Source organism: Sabethes cyaneus, chromosome 3, assembly GCF_943734655.1.
Source record: "Sabethes cyaneus chromosome 3, idSabCyanKW18_F2, whole genome shotgun sequence".
Lineage (NCBI taxonomy): Eukaryota > Metazoa > Arthropoda > Insecta > Diptera > Culicidae > Sabethes > Sabethes cyaneus.
Genome location: NC_071355.1, coordinates 84,217,823 through 84,243,206, shown reverse-complemented (window position 1 = coordinate 84,243,206; position 25,384 = coordinate 84,217,823). Strand labels below are relative to the sequence as shown.

Genomic DNA, 25,384 nt, shown 5'->3' with positions numbered 1-25,384 from the left:
ATGGTAAAAAATGTTGTTGAATTTTAAACAATACTTACGCGTCATTAAACGAGCAAACTTCCTCGATCAGCAGTGCCCGTTCGGCTCTGGTGGCGTGTGTAACGCACTTCTCAACCACGTTTGAAGCAAACTTGTGCTGCGAAAGAATCAGCACTTTTCCCCGTACAGCTGCAATTAGTACCGATTTGTCTTCCGGTTTTCCATGTTCTGTAAACCAAAACAAAACGTAAATCAACAAGTTCATCAGAAAAAATGAAAGCGCTATTTACCCAACACATGCTGAATAACATAGTTGCCATACTGATCCTGAATCAATTGTTCCGTGTTGGCATGCAACTCCGCAAGAATTGGAGCGGTTTGCTCCGGCGTACAATGCTCGAGTATCCTCTGAATTACTCGACACCCGTACGGGTGTGTGCTCAGCGAGTATACTTGGTTGCGGAAAGCATCTATGATGAACTGCAGTGCCGTTGGTTCAACGCATTCGATACATTTTTGAACAACATGATTTCCATTTTGATCCTTAACGCATTTCAGCACGTGTCCATCTAATTCTCGAACGATTTCTTGTTGCTGCTCAGCTGGAATACTCTCTAGCGCTTTCTGAATCACGCGACAGCCATACATTTGCAGTGCTAGTGGCAGAACATGGCCTCTTACTTGTTGCGCCAAGGCTTGCTTCTGCTCAGGAGATCCATACTCGAAGAATTTCTGAATGACATAGTTACCAAACACATCGGTCATTAAACTATAAGCGGCACCCAGGATTTCGTTAAACACCAACTGCTTTTCGGCAGTCGTTGCACGTTCGAGTTTTTGTTGAATAAACCTGGAACCGTGCTGGTCCTGGGAAAACTCAACGATGTGATTTGTCAAATCTCGCAGCTGTAAGTTTGGATACCGTTGGTTGCGGAAATCTTCTAAGAGGCGCGAGCGTCCCGGGGGTCGATCAAGTCCGGGTGCACCGGATGCAACAGCTGCTACAGCAGCCGCTGCCGCTGTAGTGGGTCGTACTACGGATCCGGGCAATTTGGAGAATAACGAGTTACTCGAACCGAACATAGCATTGGCTGAAATACCCGGTGCAAGTTGATTAACCTGCCGATACTTGGTTTCCGCTCCCGGGGCGCGACTAGTTACAAGAGCACCCAGTCCAGACACCGGCGGAGGTGTGATGGACGTTCCTAGCGGGCTGGCCGAAGCCGTTACTGCGCTCAGACCACCATAGCTTCCCGCACCGACAGGCCACTTCCTGGCCGCAGCAGCAGCTGCGGCGGCTGCATTGCTTACCACTGCATTGGTGGACGCCGACGTGTAATCCAGCGATGGGCTGAAAGCTGAGGTGTTACGATCGAACGAATCTCGCCGTGCGGTCAGTGACGATGTGCTCAGTGCGAGACCTACAAAAAAAGCGGAAAAATTGGATTCATTTAGAGTAAAACCGTTGTATAATGAGATTTTTTTTGTTACGGTTAAAGCTTTCGCAGGCTTGACAAAGAGAAATCGCACGACATACGAGCTCTCGTTTGAAATGGTTCGAATTCGATTTGAGATGTTTCGGTATATATTGGAAACGAAAAAAGGTGAGTGACAAGTTTTTGACAGGTAATCAGTTAATTGAGCGTACAGTGTAACGCAATGCTTTTTTTTAATGACAAGTGCGTATAGTGAAGACCACAAATAGGGTTGAATGCAAATTCATTACACAATTTGTCCCAATAGTTGGATGATGATGAACAAAATTTGTAGTAGATTTAATCTACTCAATAAAACCCAATGCGCGTATTGAATGTTCAAGCAAGACATTCGCTGAAGATAGCTTGAACCTCTTCTTCATAAATCAAAACAGATCGCCGACGATCGGGGTGGGTGTTGCCTGTTTCGTTGGCTACCTTTTTTCGTCCGTAATTTTCCTTTCTGTGTACTTACTTCAAAAAAAAAAAAAAAAAAAAAACTATCGAGGCCGGCAATCAATTGCTTTGAACAGTTCTTTTTACAAGCTATATCGCGGCAGGTATACAAGAAAAAAATGCCGGAGGAAACTAACTGCATCTCCCGCCTTGAAAATTGCATCTCTTCTAGTTGTATGTCCGTTACTAAACGCAGACGAATAAAACTAACAATAGAACTGGTAAAACTGGAACACAGCAATTTGATTGCCTTTCTGAATTATGTATATAATTCGAAGTGAAGCAAAAGGAATGGCGAATAAATAAGATTAATATCAGTGTTTTGACCCAGTTAAGCAATTTCGGAATGCATCGGATGCTGTCTGGTTTGAGAAAATTTGCCGAGTTCTCTTTGTTTGAATCAAGCCCTGATGTAAGCATGGTTATGTGTTTAAAGAATATCAACAAATCATGTGTACATGCAACGGTGCAATATTGATCGGAGAAGTAATCGAAAATCATACTCAGTGACGTGAAGGATGAAAGCATAAAGTGTGATACAAGCGGAACGGAGTCTCATAGATCAGCAGAAAAAATCAATTAGATGCCGGACCGACTGTTGTAAACAACTGAATAGTGAATACAAATCTGAATGGCTATTCGTTTGCGTTTAGTTTTGATTTAACTTCAACTTTTCATAATTGCATTTTGAAAAAATAATTACATCTCGGACTAAACTTATCGTATCGATGCTCGTGAGATTCTAAACTGAAACTGTGGTTACCGTAAGTAGCCAGTAATCCAATAATAAACCTTGAATCATCGGGACACATGGCTTTGAAATAATTTTAGGAAATTGCTGAAGACTTAATGGAATAAAAGTGACCGTAAAATCAGGTCTAGTATTTTAACGAGTGGGCCAAAATAGCCAAAAGTTTAATTCAAAATAATTAGTAACACCTACTAAGTCACATTCCAATTGATCTAGTAGTTTGATATATTCAAATCAAGAGATGGTATTTTTGTCACTATATGGCTATCTATACCTATAAAGAAGGATTTCTGTCTGTCTGTCCTGTGTTCCTTATAGAATCAAAAACTACTGAACCAATCGGCGTGAAAATTTGCATGTAGAGGTTTTTGGGGCCAGGAAAGGTTTTAGTGATGGTTAGAGACCCCTCCCCCCACTAAGAGGGGGGGCTCCCATACAAATGAAACACAAATTTCTGCATAACTCGAGAACTAATCAAGCAAATAGAACCAAATTTGGCATGTGAGTGTTTTCGGTGACAAGAATTTATTCTAGGGTAATTTGAGACCCCTCCCCTCTTTATAAGGGGAATTATAACTCCTCTCCCCTTTAAGAGGGGGGGGGGGGTTTATTCCTGTATGGACTCATCACTGCGACCAGTAAGTTAGATCTATTGTGATATCGCCCGGGTGTTTGTTGTATAACCCGCACTGCATTTATTTTAGCTATAGTCGAAGGGGGGGGGTTTCCATACAAATTTCCTCATAACTCGAGAACTAATCAAGCAAATGGAACCAAATTTGGCATGTGTGTGTTTTTGAAGACAAAATTTTTTTCTATGATGAATTGGGACCCCTCCCCACTTTAAGAGGGGGGGGGGGGGCTCCTATACAAACGAAATACAAATTTCCTTATAACTCGAGAGCTAACCCAGCAAATGGAACCAAATTTGGCATGTAGGTGTTTTTGAAGGCAAGAATGTTTTCTATGATGAATAAGAACCTCTCCCCACTTTAGGAAGGGGGGCTCCTATACAAATGAAATACAAATTTCCTCATAACTCGAGAACTAATCAAGCAAATAGAACCAAATTTGGCGTGTAGGTGTTTTTGGAGGCAAGAATTTTTTCTGTGATGAATTAGGACCTCTTCCCACATTAGGAGGGGGGCTCCAATACAAATGAAATACAAATTTCTCCATAACTCGAGAACTAATCAAGCAAATAGAACCAAATTCGGCATGTGGAGGTTTTTGGAGCCAAAAATATTTTCTACGGTGAATTAGGATCCTTCCACACTTCAAGAGGGGAGGCTTCTACACAAATGAAATACAAATTTCCTCATAATTCGAGAACTAATCAAGCAAATGGAACCATATTTGGCATGTGGGTGTTTTTGGAGGCAACCATTTTTCCCATGATGAATTAGGACTTCTTACCTTTTTAGGAGGGGGGGGGCTCCCATTCAAACGAAAGACAAATTTGCTCATAACTTTAGAACTAATCAAGCAAATGGAACCAAATTTGGCATGTGAGAGTTTTAGATGGCAGAATTTTTTTTCTGTGGTGTATTACGACCCCTTTCCCTTTTAAGAGGGTGGGCTCCCATACAAATGAAATACAAATTTCCTTATAATTTGAGTACTAATCAAGCAAATGGAACCAAATTTAGCATATAGGAGATTTTTGAGTCTTGAATTTATTTTATGATAGTTAGAGACCTCTCACCCCTGTGGTAGGGGGATATGGACTCTCATACAAATAAAACAGAAATTTTTGCGAAACTCAAAAACTAATCCAACTCGAGAAATTCGAGACTCTTCCATAAAACATTAATCAATAACAAGACCACAAAAACTATCTATAGTAACACTAGATCATTCAGGACGAGCCGGTCGCGAGTGTTGCCGGTGACCTGCCGTCGGAAGCGCCGCCCACTGGGGGGCTTGCAAAACTCGAGAAGTGACAAAGATCATCCGAGATTCATGATTTATGTACAACACAGGTTAATTTGTGGCAATACGAAGTTTGTCGGGTCAGCTAGTATTATATATTTTAACGACACAACCCAAGTAACAATTTGGGTTTTATTACACTCTTATGATGGCATTTAAGACCAAAATTGGTCATTAAACCGCTCTATAAAACTCACATTGTTGCTTGGGAAAGCACAACTTTTATCGAAAAATTAATTTGATTTATTTGTTACCTCAAAGTGCTACAAATTTTTAAGGTCCATTTTCTGTAAATATTTAATTAAATCTTTTTTGTTAGAACTGGCAAGTTCTTCGCATATTTAGAATCGTCAAACTATGTAACTTTTCTAAAGAAAGTAACTTGTTAATAAGTTTACAGTTCTGTATTCGCAGTAAACTGTAGTACTGAGGAAAATTCAACACTTTAGGTACTCACGAAGCAAGCTTACTATAAGAATAGCAATGCAAAACCCTAGTAAAATAACAATGTATGTTTTAATACAGTTTTATAATGGTTCTATAAATCAAAATTGATCATAAAACCGCAATAAAACTCCAATTGCTTCTAAAAATGTCAATCAACAAGCTGCCGTGAACTACGCATGCCTATTGGATGATGTTCTAGTTTCTTCTGTGGAACAAGGTGCTTCAACCCTCGAAGGCGAATGGGGCAGGATTCACTTCCTAGTAAGAGAGGCATCAAATTCTGAAGTTTGAGTGCAAAATTCGCGATAATAAGCATTGAAAATTTCGAAAAGATACATCATAATAGTTAAGCAGAACACAAATCCGTAAACTAAAAAAAGCGTCAAAATAATTACCGCGGAAATCACAACCGCATTAGAAACCACGGGAACTCTAAAAATAGCGTAAAAACGCGTAAAAAGTGACTTCAATGGATGAGTATTAGGCCCTATGAATAAAACAGATTGCTTTGCTTTTCCCGTTTAAATCGTATGGGACCATTTGCTTTAAATCTTTTATTCATACAGCCTATTGTCACAATCAATGGGGCACTTGTCCAAGTATCGACGAGCGCGGCATGATTTAACAATGATCCTAAGGAGTTGAAAGCGTCATAACCTGGATAGATCGTAAACAAATAGAATAACTGTTTTGGACTAATGACACGCGGCTGTTATATAAGAAATAGCAACAATTCGGTAAGGACACTCCGAAACCTGATTAGCGTAGGGATGTTAAAGAAAACCTAATCACAAACCTGCGTGAGATGGTAGCACAGAGGTGAAAGAAATTCTTCGAGGAGAAGGGTTGATGTAGCGGAAGGAGGCGGAACAGAAGTTAACCTAGGAGTACCTATAGGCATAACAACTGGTACAGCCGATAACAACGTCCCGGTTCCCGATTTCGAAGAGGTCCGGCAAGATATCGGACAAGACTAGTAGAATCACCGGAAAGGGCCGACTGCCGGCAGAACCACTAATTTTACGGATAATTTCTCGGATTTGGGAGGAGGGTAAACTACTGGAAGAGTGGATGGAAGGTGTGGTTTGTTTCATCTACAAAAAGGTGAACGAATCGATTGCTGTAAATACCGCGGCTTTACGCTGACCAACACCATCTACAAAGTGCTCTCCTAGATCTTGTTAAGTTAAGTCGTCTATCCGTAGTAGCAAGAGACTTTGTAGGGCAGCATTAGGCGAGCTTTATGGGGCCCGTAACACTACGATATAAATTTTCACACTCCGACAAATCCTCCCGAAGTTTCGGAAGTACAACGTGCCCACGGACCATATATTTGTGGATTCCAAGGCAGCGTACGATACAGTAGAGTGCGAACAGGTACGTTATCTTCGATTTCAATAAACAGAAGCGATTGATCAAAGCTACTTTGGAACGAGTGATGTGCTACTCGCGTGCTTCGGGGATAGTCTCGGGTCACTTGAGATAGCGGACACGGTATGCGGTTGGATTGTCCAGTACACTCAAGTACTTTTTTAACACGGTTTATTTTTTCGATTATTAAGAACGGGGCAACTTAGGGACCATTCGTTTATTTCTCAATATATTTGGGAGAGACCCGACATTCGTCACGTAGTAAATACGTTTGTAAATGGTCCCTAAGTTTCACCGTTCTTGAGTAATCGAAAAAAACAAACCGTGTAAAAATGGCTTGAGTGTATGTTATTTAATTGAATCCAGTATGTCATCAACATTGAAAATGTGATCCGGCAAGCGGGAATCGAAACGAAAGGCACAGTTTTTAACGACGATAGTCAGCTCCTAGATTTTGCACACAACTTTGATGTTATTACAAGAAACTTTGGAATGGCAGAGACAAAGTACGTCAGACACAAAGCGAAGGCTAGGAGGATTGAGATAAAAATCAATGCGCGGAAAACCAAATATAGAAAACAACGTCTGTCTCCCTCGGGTATTGATTACTAGTACTTGATAAACTTGAAGAGGTTGATGAGTTCATATACTTGGAATTAGGAAGGAGGAGAAGTCCCAGATGCCCCCCAGATGGTCTCGAGGTACAACGCTGTTCTAATAAAGCCAGTCGTCGTGTGGTCGAATCTCAGCTGGGAGAGGCTGTTAGAATCAATAGGATCGTAGCGCTAGCCCCGTCATTGTCCTGTATTCTAACTGCTGGCTGCGAAGTCTGTTAAAAAATACAGGTCAAGTTTCGAAAACGGAATGTACACGGAAAGAAATTTGATTCCGATGCCATGAATGAAATCATGGAATCATGAAGTTTGAATTGCTGTCAAATCATGACTGAACTGCCACATCAGACAGCACAAAATCATGAATAATGGTTCATGATTTTGTGTTGTGTTGTATTGCAAGAAGCTCGTGATATCATAATTATTATTCATGGTGTATTTTTATAAACCATAAGCTAGAAACCTGGAATCATGAGTCATTTTGTTAGTTTTGGAGATTAAATTTCTAACCGTGTAGCACCCAGGCTTTGCTTTAAAAATTAGGAGTAAGGAGCATACGCCGCCGTATGAAGCTGAGGCTAATGACCAGACTGATAGAAACCTGAGACTATAAAATCCCCACGGGCATTCGTCCATTTGCCGAATGAATCGAATGAAAGGTGTTACGGACTATTTTTGGTGAATTACATACGGAAGGCGGAGAGTGGCGCAAGCATATGAGGTTACGGCGAGCCGGCTACCTGGCGAGGATGCCGAACGAAAGTGTGGCACATCTAAGAACTAGCACCTACCTGATCAGAGTGAAGCTGACTTTAGAGTGCCAAGACGCTTGAAGAATTGGCGATGCAAAGGACCGAGTGGAATTTCGAAGGGGTTGTGTACACTGAAGTCGCTTTTACGCGGTTTTTTACGCGACTATTTTTACGCGAATTTCGGAATTTACGCGGTTTTTTTACGCGAATTTCGGAATTTACACGGTTTTTTTACGCGAATTACGGAATTTACGCGGTTTTTTACGCGATTTTCGGAATTTACACGTTTTTTTACGCGAATTTTGGAATTTACGCGATTTTTTTACGCGATTTTCGGAATTTACGCGGCTGTGCTCAAAACGTCTATTTTTTCGCGTAGTGTTGAAATCCACAATGTTTTTTTTACGCGAAATTTTGGTTTTTTACGCGAATTTAGGAATTTACGCGAATTTTGGAATTTATGCGGTTTTTTACGCGATTTTCAGAATTTACGCGTTTTTACGCGATTTTTGAAATTTACGCGGTTTTTTACGCGAATTTCGGAATTTACGCTGTTTTTTACGCGAATTTCGGAATTTACGCGGTTTTCTAACGCGATTTTCGGAATTTACGCATTTTTTTACGCGAAGCGAAGCGAAATTTGAAGCAAACGATGCGTTCAATACTCATTTTAACATCAAACTAATGCTCACTTTGGTAATATTTGCATCTTAAGTAAGTAATTAAGAAATATTTCAATGTAACGTAAAATCCTATGAGTCATCTTCAGTGCTCAGAAATTTCATATTCAGTTTATGCAATACACCTGAATTGATGTAATATTCTTTGCTTTTTCTAGTACAGATGCAATGAACTCAGCGTTGCCAACCTGAAACCGACGACTCGAGTGAATCACTTGCGTTCATGTTCGTGTTGTTCTCTTCATTCACTCATTCTCGACAATAGTGAATGAAATCAAATGTGAATCATTCATCCATTTTGAACTGCCGACAATGGCAAACGAAACTATAATAAACGTAAACATTCGGAGCAGTGTTAATAAATTTCTTTCAACCAGGTTTGGGTTGATTTTAAAAAAAAACAGGCAGTTTTAAAAAATAAACTTTGAAACCAAAAATATCAGTCAAAAGAAAGAAAATTGATTGACAGCTTAAACGAGCAATCATTGAAAAAGATAGACACTGCCAGCAGCTCAGCAATCATGTCCATGGGCTGTTAGATAAAAGAATACTACCAGGGGTGAAACCGTATGCGCTGAATTCATTTTATATTCGCCTTCATGCAGGGCTGTCAATTTTTTCGAGCACTGCTCATGGATACACTCTAATATATTTAAAATACTGCTAAGATATTTCGTGAAAAAAAGATAAAAGCATTTGTTCCGTTAAATCGTTGACAAATGTGAGCGGAATGTAAATGTCCCTTTTGGATCTGTGCTAGCAATAATTTTTTGATTAAACGGTGAAATCTTCAGCAAATTTTTTGTCAAGACATCAATATTAGGGCATGTGTGAGATCAAAAAACCTACACAATGTAACTTTGTGATGTCTGCGTTTGGGAGTTAACATATCAGCGGGAAATTAAATGAAAAATTTTCACGTGTAACGTATCTTCAATTTTGAATGAGACCATCGGTACTTAATTCTACTCAGTAAACGATTTTGAGTATTGTTTGCTTCAGTTTCCACGAAATGCACTCATTGTAGTAAATTACTGGTTAATATGGGTTTTATTGGATTATTGGTTGGCTCAGGCAGCTATGAGATATTTTTAGTTGGCATTCCAGCAAGTAAAGATAATAAATCTGATTTTTGATCAGCAGATGGATCTTTTTCTCCATTGATACTAAACTGTTGCTGTATTCCACAGAAAATGGACCAAAACGATAACGAATTCCTCTCAGATATTAGCTGACAGCTGATCGAGACCGCAATAATGTCTCGATCTAAACGATATTTATGAGGACATTTTATATTTACAGTGAACTTGCTTTTATTACATAATTATATAATAAGCTCGGTTTTAAAACTCATTATTTATGTGCATTAACCTATGTACATAAAAGTTATAAACAGTTTTCATAGGTACATTTAGAGAAGCTAAAATGTATGCATTATGAACAAATGAGCAGCACTTTTTCCTGCTGCTTAGCAACTTTATCAACATATCTCATACATACAGTATCCGGAAATATGACTGAATATTGGTCAAAATCTAACGAAGCTTTTCAACACATAAATACAAAAAAAAAAAACTTACAACTAAGGACCGTTTCTAGAAACAAACTAACAAAATACATTACCTCCAATGTTGGATCCGTTCTGAGCGGAGTACATGCTCTGCTGGGCTGTCTGGGGCTGCGGCTGGTAAATAGTCGGGGGTGCCTGTGGTGCGCGCGGTCCACCCGGCGGAACTAGCACCGGTGGTGCTGGACTGACCAGCCGCATGGGCGTCCCTGTGCGTGGGCCCATCACCAGCGAACCGCTCTGATCGTAGAAAGCCGATATCACCTGTGTACACAACAGTAGTGGTGCGCGGGGTAGGATAAGTGTATCACGAGGCGCCGCATGATGATGCCGAGAGGGTGTGATTGTTTTTTTTATGTGGGTAAATATTTGGAATGTCGTGTGTTTGTCGTGATATGCGAAGAAACGGCAAAGAGAGAAAGAAATAATGTACAAACATACATTAGGGAATTATTGACATTATATACAATCCTTAATTACTAACTTAGTACTAGAGGCATTTGACCTAGTTTGAACCATATATACTATACATATAACATAAATGAAAACAGGCTGACATTATCAAGACTCAGATTTGTAAACAAACAAACGTCAGCAGCTTAAATCATAAGACAAGACAATACAGTATCCGATGTTAGAGATCTTTTCACGACACAGATGATTTAAACGGTTTATCAAGACCCTACCAGGGTTTAATATGTCAATAATTATAATACATGTTTGACAACAATTAGTTATTAAAAAAAATATACAATGATACAACAATAAAATCAATACCACGAAACAAGGCGTTTGCATCTTTACATCTGGCAATTAAAAAGAAAACAAATACGATAGCTTTCAGTGGTATTAAACGATTTCAAGTTAAATTTACAGCAAATTTATTTCGGATTAATACACTAAACATTTTATAGTGCTTCAAATACGTGCTTAGGCTGATAAACGAAATCATTTCCGAGACCTGGATTTGCACATAACAAGTTGCTGGTTATTTTCTGTTAAGGGCCTAATTACTAAGCATAATAACCAGCTTTCCCTGTTAGTTATTCCCGGTTGTAAAGAAAACCACGAAGTGTGCATTTGGGTTTGATTAAGCTTACGTGGTAATGCACCTAATTAGAAGCAAGCGTGCCTTCTGCCAGGTGGCACGCTTCTTCAGCCAACTGCAGAAACTGCCAGCCAGATATGCAGAAAAAATTACAGCAACTGGTTCTACTTATTGTGCATTGGAAAAAAAAAATATCGCGTGTCTATTTGTATGAAGCCGGCATTATTACACGATGTGTTGTGGCGGTGAAACTATGATTGGCTTTCGAAGGTGATACAAGGAAGCCTCCACTGGTGTACGCATCATCGTGTAGGCTCTCTTGCCGGTGAAAATGGGTAAACAGGAAAATATGCGTTGCATTGCGCGGTTTGACTATGTTTGGATTTTCTAGTTTAACTTAGAAATAAAAGGCTAAACAATGTATTATTCTTACACGGTTGAACTACCATGCAATTAACGGATGCAAGACGACAACTGAGTCAGAAGGGTTTTCATTTCTGTGAAAACCACGGTACAATTATTTTATCATGCATCGAATGGTAGTTGAATAGACTTGTTGAATAGAAAGTAGTGGTATTATATAGTGGTATTATAAGTAATTTTTCTAGCTAAAATGAAAAGGCAAGATAATTCACAGAATACAATTTAAAACGTCAATGTTCCATTTTACCACTAGATTGTATAAATGGATAAATGGATAAATAATTTACCACTAAAAATATAATTTGAAATATAATCTTCGCAATGGAACCTCTCATCTAATTTCAGGATCTGTTCGACCACAGAATTCGATTAAATGATAGTAAATTATATAAATAAAATTGAATCAAATCTAGTCTAGGAAATAAAATCATCGACTAAATACCAGCGTTACAGTCAACGCATCTATAATTAATCACATTAAAGCTGAAACGAAAGTTGAGTTGCCTATAAAATCACGTAGCATCATAGTGCAATCAACTTTAGCGCTGGCTGGTATAAACAGCGCCGCACGCAAGCGCCCGCCAGTTCAACAGCTTTAACTTTCAAAGAGCGAAAAATTGCAACTACATCATCATTGTTACTGCATCGTAGACACTTGATTGTGATTCGATATGTTGAGGTGGTTAAATAGAACAGGAGTTATATGTATGTCTGCCATTATAGTCATTATTTTCACTATTTAGGTAATTCAAACCTACTCGATTTATACAACCAAGTTTATTTCATATGCGAAGTGAGAGTTGACTGCGCCTTTTGATGGGTATCATGGGTGATTGAAGGTATTCGACATGTTTGATATGTCTAAAACTTTGTTTTCAATTTCTTGTACGATGGAAACCGTAACCGTAGCCGATTGATTAGTACACGAAATTTAGAAAAAAAATTGTATATCAATCTGAATATCAATGTACCAATTTGAAGCAGCAAAATCAATGATTAAATGAAAAGCTTAATTCAGATAGACCAAATCTGAAGACCAAAAAATCTGTTTTATTGCCAGAAATATTCATTTCGTTGCAAGTTAAAACTAAACACAATCCCAAGAAACAATTTTAAAGCCGCTTGTCTTTTTTTTTAATTTTAAAAAGGTGTTATTGCGGTATGAATCGTTACCCTGGTTTTATTATGGTATTCACGCAACACCAAGATGATACAAGTCCAGAAATGCTGCCTATAAAACTATAATAAAACTGCTAATAAAGCTAATTTCTAGGTTTTCATGTCACAGGAAGCACTTAGAATGATTTCGCTAAAAATCGAGATTTACTAATTAAATATTTATATTTATTTTGTTAAAACAACTATTTTGAAAACTATAAGTTACAGCATATTTTTGTTCCCAGTGCTAGACCATGCATTTGAAGGAAATACCTACACACTTAGAAAACAGCACTGAATTCGGTATAATTTTACAGAAACCTCAACAGCCGGCCATTCGGTAAAATATTTTATGTTACCAAACGTTACTAAAGATCCGTAAACATCGATCTGCACCATCGACAGTTTTACCGATCGTTCGGCTGTTCACATTTTAGTAAAATTTTACCGAATTCGATGCCTTTTTTAATGTGTAAGTCATTAAAAGAAGGCAGATTTTACAATTACCAAACTTAGCCAACAGCATGTCGTGCCAGCTTGTTGAAATCATAGATTTTACAAGTCCATGTACACAATTCCCGGCCATAAAAGGACAGCTGCCACGTCGTAGCTCTTTTTGCCGAATGGCAACCCAAATATGATCATTTCATTGATTCACATGCACTAATAAAATTGCACCTTATTAGAAAGGATGCTTTTTGGGACCAAATATTTGACAATTGCCAATCAAAACTCCAAGACTTAAACTGAGAAGCAACAGCATGGTAGGTTGCGCGATGCGAACAAGCGATCCATGGCGAATTGTAGTTCTAGGCTGAATTGTGTGTGCAGTTTTATTGTAAATTGTTTGTTTTGTTTTATTTGGTCGGCCACCAGCACACCGAAAGGCTATTGGGCTATTGTAAATTGTGAATTGTTCACTATTTTAACCGTCTCTCGAATTTTAGCATAAATTCGAATTTAGCAGAGAAATGGTGTTTTAAACACATACATAATCTAAATGCTTAATTTAATTTCGAAATTTTCGTGCTAAATAATACCGTCATAGATTGAAAATACAATTGATCCAGATTAAATACACGCTTAAGGTATAAAATTTGAGAAACTTTCGAAGGTTTTCAAACAGAAACTTAAAAAAGAAATAAAAGGTGTGCTTTAAAGGAATTTCGCTGCCATAAAATATAGAAAGAAGCCATTTTTGGATCAAGGAGATCTATCTTTCAAAATCCAATAGAAGAGGAAATCCGTCTAAAGGTCTTAAACGTCCATAAATATATGTAGGGTAGACTGCTGCAGGTTGAGAAAATTCGATTATTTTTAAATAAATTTAAATAGCGCCCCAAATCTTACGCAAAACATCAAACCTAAGCCTTTCCTTATATTTGAATTGATTTAGAAGAAACTAAATGTATGTTTTCTTTAAAAGCCGAGTGGGTCATAAAAAAGTGGCAAAAATAATTGTTAGAAACTTTTTCGAGCCAAAAATGTCTCAACCTGCAGTAACAATTTTTTTCGCAAATTTTTACAACCTTCACGGAAATGACCACAATTTCTTTATTTTTCTAAAATCAAATATTTTTCTATTTTTTCTGTATAGACAATAAAAATACCTTTCCAATGATGTAGAACACTCATGATTAAAACATTCTGATGAAGTTTTATGGACCAAAAACAAAATTGGTTTCAACCTGCAGCTACCTCCCCTATAATCGATAGGGAACTTTCAAAATTAACGGGTGGCAACCAAAATTTTGGAATTTTTTCGCGGCCCTTATGCTCAATAACAAACGAGCTCAGAGAGAAATGAGAGTATGTATGTGTAAGCTCTTTCTCTCCTCTTTTTGTTAATATTTTTTGTTTTGTTTATGCTTGCCCAGTTTTGCTTAAAATGGTGTCGAAACAAGAAGCATTTCGGGAGCGCGTTGTACACTTCTACGAACTGCAACAGAAATCTCGGCAAAAAGTATACGGTACAACATTTAAAAAGCAAATATGTTGCGACTTCGACTGTTTACCATATCCTAAGATGCCCAACAACTATTCGCAAGCAAGGTAGTGGAAGACCAGCCAAAATTATGGACGCAGAAGGACATCGTTCTCTTTTTCGTTTCTTCAACAACAAGCCCTCTGGTTTGGCTATCAATTAAGATGCAGCAGACAAATGTTTGAAGAAAATTTTGATCCCATTTATACAAAAACATCATGCAGATGGACAATACGTGTTTTGGCCGGATAGAGCATCATAGCATTACGCCAAAAAACACAATCGTTCATGAATACCCATTCGATCCCATTTTTACCCAAAAACCACGACCCGAAAAATCTGTCTCAGTGCGACCAATCGAAGATTTCTTCGAGATTTTGAGTTCCTTGGTGTACAAAAATAACTGGAGGGCTACGAATTGCAAACAGTTGATTGGTAGAATCAAAAAATGCATTCGTAAAGTTGAAATGACGGCCGTACAATGCTCCTGTTTTGACGTCAAACGAAAGCTTCGCCAAACAGCCGATTACGGACCATTTTCAAATGTGCACTAATTTTTTTTTCAACAATGGATAATGTATCTTTAATTTCGGTAAATTAGATCTTCTTCATGTATCTTTGTCTTTTTTTGACAGCTTGAGAAAAAAATTCCAAAATTTTAATTGCCACAGGTTACACATACAGGTTTGTGTTGAAGGATATCAAAATTTCATAGAATTTTGTATGCTGCCATAGTTTATTGTTTATTAATTAATTAACATTTGTTCTTTATATTTTTTTTCCTGTTTGCCAATAGTCATAGTGTTTCAGTGGCGAAATTTCAAGTCATTTTTCCGATTTTTCTTTTTGGAGTTTTTCAGCATCGTGCAAAACTTCGTGACAAGGATTTTGCAGATAAATTTTTTTGTGGATTGTTGAGAAAATCTGTTTGCATTCACATTAAAAATATTTGTTCTACGATGCTTAGTACTGGAGTTATGAATGTTCAAGATAAACGACGTCCTAGAAAGTTGAGTAATTTTCTTTGGATTTTCCTGTCAAAATAGAACACTTGCTTCGTATTTTTTAAATATCTTTTTGATGTCTTGATCAGGCGTTAATTATTTTTTGTTAACGGTAGTCTTTCCAAAAGACGGAGGATCAAACAGAGTGGGACAAGACGTGATACAGGAAAACAGCGGAAGATTAGGTAAGGGAGGGTAATTTACTAGGTTCGTAGTTCGTTCCTTTTTACCAGACTGGGCATCCGTAGATCGAACCAATTATAATAGAAGCCGATCATAACCGGATTCGAACCCAACTTTTTCCCCAGGCCCTGTAATTTGCCGATTTTGTGCATTCGTTGAACCACAACGGACTGGTCCAGACACCTTCAAATCACAATAGCTAGCGGAAAAGTTGGATTCGAATCCGGTTATAATCTGCTTCCATTACGGCTTGGTTTAAACCGCGGAATAAACAACGAGTAATAAACTACGAACCTAGTAAGCGTTACTTCAATGAACTTCTCTTACCTAATGTTACACTCTTTCTCCTTCACGTCTTGTCTAAAACACCTTTGATTTCATTACTTTCTTTAATCGTTCCCTCCGTCTATTGAATAGACTACCGTTATAATAAATTAAATGTTTTCGTTCATGTACAAGTACACAATTTAATAAAATTCTGAGGTCTTTCTATATGAAACTCATAGTAACCATGATTTATTTAGGCGCCATTTTTACTCTACAGAACAATAGAGACAGAAAGCGTATTCGGCATTGTGTTCAACCAATTGGAGCGTCCATTCATTTTACGGAAGATTTTACGGAAAGATTTGTGTTTTGAGGACTTTAATTTAGCTCAAGCAAGATTTGAAGTGAGCCGCAACGACCAAAACTGCCGCATGTCGCAACACGCTGAAATCGCTGATCCGTTTTGTTTCAAAAATGATTCCGACCAGGACGCCATACTCAATGGTAACCACTGCACGGCCAAGAACACCGACTTTTTGTTTTTCCCACCACAATAGACTACTTTCGATATGGAGGAGCTGTGGTTGCAACAAGATGGTGCAACATGCCACAACGCGTGAGTCACGAAAAATTTTGTGTGACATGACCCATTGATTTGACTTCCACGTTATCACTAACATACGGCCTTCAATGTTGTGAAAAGTGATTAAAATTTGTACTTCATCGAGCCAGCCAAGGTAGCCATAATTAACTTTCAAATAAATTCAAAACTATAATTTGACTTTCTTCAAAATCCAATCTATGTTTTTCTTTAATTTAAAATTCCACTAAAACGTCCATTATGATTAGAGCTTCAGTACATCTTACAGGTAAACGCAAAGCAAAGCCATGGGTGTTAAACGTCCTTCAGAACTTGACCCTTCTTTATCGACAGACTTCGCAGCCTATTATTAGAGGACAGGAAAATTACGGGGCTAGGCTAGGGGCAAAGATCCTATTAACTCTGTAACGGCACCGCCCAGTATACGACAACTGGATTGTTAGGCCAGCATCGTATTCCGGAGCTAACTGGGCGGGCGTTATCTTACCGGTAAGTACAAGTAAGGAAAGTACATGATTTCACCTATCGTGTTACGAAGGTTGTCAAGTCTTATGCCAAATAGTTTTTGACATATTATCACGTTCAACCGTAATGTAAGGTGCGTTAAAATAAAAAAAAAGTTACAAAAACTTGAAACATCAAATGTTTTCATCTACTTATTGCATAGTTGAATAGAAAATTGTACATTGAAGCAACTTTGTAATAGGCCTAGGTACTACATTCCGTTTTCGGAACTCGACCCTCAGTTTTTATTCGGCAGACTTCGCAATCAGTTGTTAAATTACAGAACCACTGCGAGGCTAGCGCCACTATCCTGTAGATTCTTATGGCTTCTCTCCGTCGAGATTTGAACACGTAGCGACCGGTTTATGAGACTGGTAGTACTGTTAAGCCTAGTTCGATATATACTAAGTTAGATATCATACTGAGTAGCTGGGGACAATATCACAGCATGTTTTTTTATGCTTTCATTCTACTACTACTATCAGTTTGACTTAGCACAGCGACGCTCGTTGGTTATTTTCCAGTAAAAATCAGCGGCTGGCTCGAAAAGTACGATTAAAAGCAACGAAAATTGTACTCTGCATTCGGCATTATGCTTCCGTGAACAGGTTTTCCCAACGACACTCATTGGTTCCATCTCCATGGATATGCAGGCTGCAAGCTGAACAATTATCACATAGAAGCTGCAAAAATCATGCTCCGCCTTCAACAATGAGCCCCTGCAGAGAGACGCTCTTTATTTTTCTCCATTAAACAGCAGCAACCGGTCCGTCAACTACGGTTAGTAGCAACGAGTTTCATTATGCCGCCGCAAAAAGAGCTTGAAGCAACGAGGCTCACTAGTGTTTCTATAATCCTCGTATTTCAAAAACTCTTTCGACGGTGCGAGATTTTTTTATTAGAAACTGAAGCATAGACAGAAATATGTTTAGATACCTCAGATCTAAAGTGATTAGGCAAATCTTTTCTCTATTTTTTATAAGGAGTAAACAAGAACTTAATTTTCTATGACGCTCATCAAGATGGCTCGTATGAGAATTTTTAAAATGGCAACTATAGTAACTATCGTGAACCACCAACCACCAAGTAAAGGTTATGGCCACTAAATAGACCGGGCTGGGTACCTATTCTCACATATAGATGATTCATTCCAGGTATAAGTTCTCCGCTGCTGGGATGCATATCATCCAGTAGCTGTAGCAGGTTGCGTGTAGACGTTAGACTCTGGTTCGACCCGTGCGTGCATCACCAGAATGCAATTAGCCATTGGGCAGTGACCGCAAAATACGCCATGCTCGGTTTGTTTCCCTTGCCCTTGGGTGCTGTATCATGCTTGGCCTTGAGCCGGTGAGGGGCTAAATACTTGAGCAATGATTTCAGCTGATATGTATGATACGCTTATTAGCGAAGCTTCTACGGTTGAAAATCAGGAAGTTCGTGTGATGGTGTGGTGGTTCCTAATTGGAGGAGAAAGAAGTATGCCTACACGTGCACGACGCTATGCTCGTTCTCCATCTCACTTGGTTATCTGTAGTCTGAACAGACCTGCTAAACTAAAAGTTCAAATTGGCATTCACAATGTTTTCGTTGCAGTCGTACGAAATCCTATAAATTTGAAGGAATTCGAAAACAATTTAAAAACGAATCCTCCAAGTAATACCTTGAATAATTCAAGAATATTCATTTTTTATCAACCAAACCCCGATTAAGGTTAATATGTGCAAGGCACAATACGGCAAGTTGAAGCTCGGGGGATTAAAGCCACCCGATATGGTACCGCGCCGGCAAGAGCCAAAGGGTAAGCATGGGCTGACGCTTTTATACAAATAAAGGCAGATACATATTGCGCGACACCTTCCAGCCAAAGGTGAAAGTGCCGGTCGGTGTTAACAACATACGGGGGGAAGGAGGACTGCAAGGGTATTTTATTTATGCATAAACGTAAATGTTTCGAATGTAATTTTAGCACGAAAATTGACGATAAATGTGTGGACCGCTGGACGGTGAAAAGTGCTTAAAACTAAAACAGTCGGAAAATGTGGTTGCCCCCGTTTTCCGTCCCGTAACATGCTCGAACGAAACGTTTAAAGTTCAAACGCGATTATTTAATTTTGCATGGATAGCATACGTCAACAGGAAGCAAAACGCCAGCGGGTAGATATGGAGACTGAAAGAAGAGCGACTAAAATTGCTTAATTGGTACAAATGGTTAAACGTTTTCGTGCAAATTTACGGTCCGATGTGACGGTATGCATTGGTGGTAATACAACTAGGTGCTATTTTTTTTAGCGGTAATAGACTAAGACTAGCGGCGGTGATGAGATTTCTCGGCTAACCAACTCACCTGGTACGGTTGATTTTCGGCACCCTGCTGTGAAGGCGTCAAAGGCCTTCGGGGCTGTGACTGCTGCTGCGGTATCAGGTTGGCAGGATATACTCCCCAGGGTGCGGGCACTCCATAGTACTGCGGTACACCGGCTGTGATCAGGGCACCCATATATGGTGACGGATCCTGACCCGGATTGATGACGTACGGAGCCGCTTGTTGCGCTGCATACGCTGCATTGTGCTGCGCTAGAAACTGTTGCTGCTGTGCTGAAAGCGAGAGTGCTGACTGTGGCAGTGGCTGTCCGTTCGGGGCCCCCGGAACGGCCGAGTTGGCAGCTGTGAGACCAGGATTTGATCGGAAAAGTTGCTGTGGGGAAGGAGAATGAGAATGATAAAACGATATATATATATAGTTTAGTATAAAACAAAAAACATCATTGTAAATAACACCAGTAAGTTTAATACTTTTCGTGGATAAAATATGCATATCCAAAGACCATGGTTTAGGTACAGTACGATCGATTTTCCGTGAATAGAAATCCGCTTTCACTGCATCCGATCTTGTGACAATATCAGCATTCATCTGCCCACTGCAATGCTATTATAAACCGAATGGCCGGCTGCAATATATAAGTCGTGTGACATATCTGTTGTTAGATAGAGATGGAGCAACCGACGGTGGTATACGGTAGTTAGTTACTAAATGGTTCGCTTTTACAATGTATGATACATTACTGCTTATCAGAAGAAGGTTCCGTCTGGCTGATGGACCGATAGTGCCGAGCAGATTTTTTTTGGACGTTCGGAATTACAATACTAAAAGTTCAACATATTCAACGTTGTACAAAGGCATAAGACTGTCTTGATTTCAAATAACGTAACGTATCAAATACTTTGTAGAAATTCCTACAACCTATTATATTGTTTCAATTATCTGAAATCTATTATCAGCCCGCAGTAAGATCATTTACCACTCTGATTCAAAGCCATACACAGGTGGTGCTCTACATAAAAAGACAGAGAGATAGGCATATTCAACCACGAAAGACTCGCTCTCGGTCTGGCAAGGTATTCAGATCGGAATTCATATTGCGCTGGTTCATTGCCTGGTTCTTCGCCATTTAATGATAATTAAAATTCCGGCCAACCGTCGGCTTCTGCTGGTTATGTGCGGTTTCTACGGTGCATATAGTGAAGGTATGGTTCGCCGGTCAGCAATGTCAGTCTGCTTCTTCATGCAGTGCCCACAGCAGCTGGGAGGCAGATCAAAAAATATTTAATCTAGGGAAGGTTTGTCACAGGGCTCGGAAGAGAAACTAACGGAAGCGTGAGAAATTCAATGCATGTGAGCCAGAGGACAAGTGTTTGCTATAAAATTTGATTGGATTTTGGGACGAACCGAAATGTTTAATTTAAATTATAGACGATCTACCTCAGCCGGACGACCGGGAATCGTTCCGAATGTGGTTGCCATTAAAGGGTCATAAATCTCACCATAGACACGTTTGTGCTCCAATGTAAGGAGTTTGAAAGTTTTCATTAATGTTTGAGCGATGAGGATACAAACGGTGACACATTGTCACAATCTACGTTGAAAGCGGCTGGCACAGAACTATCTCATATCAAAAGGCTAGCCAAACCAGACTTGACAAGTCGACGGAACAAAAAGCACTTCAGTAGATTGTCTTCATCGCACCCACTTTCGCCATTTACCACATTTTCTTATCCTGGCTATACTCAGTCGTGTCTAGCTGCGATGACATTGTATGCAGTTGGGAGGAAGTACACATGAAAGCTGCAACTTTGCGGGCGGAAATGTGAAATCAATACGTAGCATGTAGCTATAATCACACACTGTAGCATCAAAATATAATGTGTTTACAGGCATGCCTTGGCATCTTCCATGACGCAAGGATGACGAACAACAATAAGTGCTTTCCTCTGTTTTGACGTACCGTCTTGATAATGTATGAACTTCTCCACGATATTGTTTTTTTTTTTTGGGAGGGGGAGGTAAGAATCTCAGTGCCACTTCTGTGTTCCTTTCTTCGTCTTTTGTCGGTGCATGCACAACAAATGGCTGTCATGTGGCTATCACTGCGGTCATCCGAGGTGAGGGCGTCGGAAAAGGAAATGAAAGCACATTATCGTTCTGTTCTACGTGGCATGGAGCGGTTTGATTGAAAACTAACGCCCATCTCTAGCTGTCGATTATTTTGGTGTAAAGAGAATTAAACTGATAACGAACACAAGAAGTGAAAATTCAGTAAATTGGGTCGAATTTGTCATTCATTTACAACACGAATTTATGTCCCTAAACAATTAGAATCAATAGCGAAACAGCCCAGCAAACATTTTCGTGCGTATATCAAAGTAACCAATATGATATATGTACCATATATCATATCGCATATAGCACATGCGTACTGTTTTGGAGGCGATATACGTACTGCAAATTATATGAAAACAATTCACATTCATAAGTACTTGTATACGATGAAATCCGACTCAACATGATTAGTTCCATAATGCTATACAATTCTGTGACGAAAATCGTATGTGAATCAGTTACTATAATTTTGTACGAATAAATGTAAACAAGGGTGCGCTTTATTAAGCTTTATGTACGATTTCGAGTTTGTTTAGCGATATTTAAGACGATTTTCACACATTATTATACGATTTGTGGTTTGCTGGGAGCAAATTATACGATCATGAATCTTTTCCACAATGAAATGCTAAAAGATTTGTAACAGTATCCAAATTGATGATTGTTTAAACGATCAAACGATCAAAATAGTCTTACACACACTAAATCAATAGTCAGAGTATTTTACGCAGAAATATATTACTATTAATATTTAACATGTGCACCAAATACCAAAATAGGGCGAAAACTTTTTGATGATATTCTAGTTTCATTTTAAATTTTCTGCCGTTCAGAGTTCCACAGGGAAGTACCCTGCGACCGTTACTATTCCTTATATTTTTCAACGACGCTGCACGTTGTTATACAATGACGATCTTAAAATATTAATCCCTCTGCGTTCCGCTGAAGACTGCAAACAACTGCAAGATATTATCGATAAGGTCTCAGGATGATAAAGTTTAAATGGCAATGGTTTAGATTTCCAAAGGACTGATTTTAATGGCTTAGTTACTGTCTCCTGATGCTTGCACGGCTGTTGATTAATTCATTCGCACTTTGAATAATTTGGTTGCCGATTTTGTCTCCATACATCGAACCGCTCGCAAGTCTCTGTGGGGAAACGCACATCTCAGTCATTTGAACCGTGCAAGATCCTTTGTTCTGCGCGCATTTCAAAGATGCCAACCCACCAAGCGAAACTTTATCGCCAAGCCTGTAGCGATTTTCGAGCGTACAACCGTTTTCTGTATAAACAGTATAGTCTACAATGCAAGGATACCTTCGCAGAAATCCGAAGAAGATTAGGTCATTTGTCAACTCTAAGAAAAACGAAGACGGCCTGCCTGTTGATCTGTTTCTGGACGATGGTGGTATTCCATCTTGCGTCCTGAAAAAGTTTTCTATTGTTCTCGCTAGACCTCTTTCATTATTGTTCAATGCTTCAATCCAGTAGTGTAAGTTCCTTACTCTATGGTAATGTTCCCTATACACAAGAAGGGTGATAAGCGCAACGTTCAAGACTATCGAAGGGTTACCTTGTTATGCTTCAATTCTAAAGTGTTTGAGATAATCGCTAGCTGTCAACACTACATTTCCACCATGAATTTTTTTACAAAACGATCAGTTCCAACAGTTTCTCGTCGATTTTGTGTCGTTCTGCCTGCGCAACCATGACTGAAGGGATGCAAATTGACAGCAGTTGACACGGATCTGAAAGCAGCGTTTGATCGGGTGGATCACGGCATCCTCTTTGCTAGGCTGGAGAAGCTGAGAGTTTCCGCACCGTTATGCAAGTGGCTACACTCGTACTTCACTCACCGTACGCTGAGTGTGAAGCTCAGATCTGAATTTTTCAACTCGTTCAGCAACATCTCTGGCGTACGACAGGGGAGCAACCTTGGACCCTTGCTTGCTCTTTTCTCTTTTTGTAAATGAACTATCAACTCTCCTCCCGCCAGGCTGTCGGTCTTTTTATGCCGTCGATGTAAAAATCTTTAGGGTAATTAAAATGTATTCCGATTGCATTGAACTGTAACTCCTTGTGGACAAATTTGAAGATTGGCGTTCGAATAACATGCTTACCGCCAGTATCTCGAAGTGCTTCGCCATCTCCTTTCACCGAGACAATAAGCATATAGCTTTTAGCTACAACATGGCGGGATATTTGTTACAACTCAAAGAAGACATTCCCTAAGAAAGGAGACGTAACTGAATGCGGTAACTGGCCTGGCATCCCGTTACTCTGTATTACTCGCAGAGTACTCTGTAAGGTAATCCTCAACCGGATCCAGAAGATCGACGCTACTCTCCGGCAGCAGCAAGCTGGATTCCGTGCTGGCCAATCATGTGTAGACCATATCACAACGCTCCGCATTATATTGGAGCAGATCAACGAATTCCAGGACTCTCTTCTGCTGGTGTTCGTTGACTTCGAAAAGGTGTTCGACCGACTCAATCATGAAAACATCTGGGGCGCACTTAGGCGTAGAGGAGTTCCAGATAAGCTAGTCCATCTCATCGAGGCTCAGTACGAGGCGTTCTCGTGCACGGTTTTGCCCGACGGCGTCTTGTCCGACCCCATAAGGGTTACTGCTGGCGTGAGACAGGGCTGCATTTTATCACAGAAATTCGTGAACGTAGGTGGAAGTGGATCGGACATATCTTGAGGAAAGAAGCGAACGAGGTTTGCAGAGAAGCACTCGACTGGAATCTACAAGGACAGCGTAGAAGACGGCGCAACCTAGCCAACGACATCCGGGCTGTAGACGAGAACCTGTTCTGGCGGCGGGTAAAAGCCATGGCGGGTAACTGTCAGCTGTGTAGATCTCTGATTTCATCCCTTTGTTCTGCCGGATCGGCAAACATGGACACATAAGTAAGTAAAGTAAGAAAGAAGACATTCGTTACAACTCGAAGATCACTTATTTGTGATCTTGGTGTCGTCCTGGATAGCACAATAACTTTGCATATACACTACAACGACATTATCTCCAGAGTTAATAAGCCATTTGGATTTATTTTCAAAATCGCTAAGGATTTGCGTGACCCGTCCTGTTTTCGAACTTTGTACTATGCACTTCTAAGGTCTGTTTTGGAATTCGTATCAGTGATCTGGTGTCCATAACAACAAATTTGGATCGCTAGAATCGAAGCCGTACAAACAAAATTTCTACGGTATGCTTTATGCAGTCTTTTATGGCGCAACCCCAGAAAGATTCCGCCATAGGAGGAACACTGCCGTTTGCTTAATTTGGAGATTCTTGAAAGAAGACGTGCCATCGCTCAAGCCACGTTCCTGGCTAGTTTGCTAATGGAAGATATTAACAGCCCCGCTCTTCTTAGTTCAATTGAATGCTCCTGAACGATTAGGGATTTCCTGCACCTGCAAGGACGGAATGCAACCTACGGACTGTACGACCCTATTCGATTTATGGAAATGCGGATCTACGAACTCTATTTGACGGCTAACAACTTTCAACGACGACTCTCTCGTAGATGATAAATTTATAATTGTACTAAGGAATCCCGGGGCAAGTGGAACCCAAAAATTGCATAGTTAGAGTTTATTCGACCGTGTAATCAACACCTATGATAATTTTAAAATTCTAGCCGCACAGAAACTTTTCGGTGGAATCACTTCCAAGGTTTAGTTACAAAGAAGGACTATCAATTTACATAAAATGAATCTGAAGAGAATTTTTTAAAAACATG

General features: G+C 39.5%; 1 protein-coding gene across 5 annotated transcripts in view; it reads right to left on the bottom strand.

The window, feature by feature from the left end:
* LOC128744323 (maternal protein pumilio) overlaps window positions 1-25,384 on the bottom strand; it is a 216,628-nt gene that overhangs the window by 7,856 nt on the left and 183,388 nt on the right. For all 5 annotated transcript variants that reach the window (XM_053841219.1, XM_053841220.1, XM_053841218.1 and 2 more), the window contains 4 exons: window positions 19,541-19,891; window positions 10,081-10,288; window positions 270-1,400; window positions 39-207 (listed from right to left, as the gene is read on the bottom strand). In XM_053841219.1, coding sequence (XP_053697194.1) covers window positions 39-207; window positions 270-1,400; window positions 10,081-10,288; window positions 19,541-19,891 — 1,859 coding nt within the window. The remainder of the gene's footprint in view (window positions 1-38; window positions 208-269; window positions 1,401-10,080; window positions 10,289-19,540; window positions 19,892-25,384) is intronic.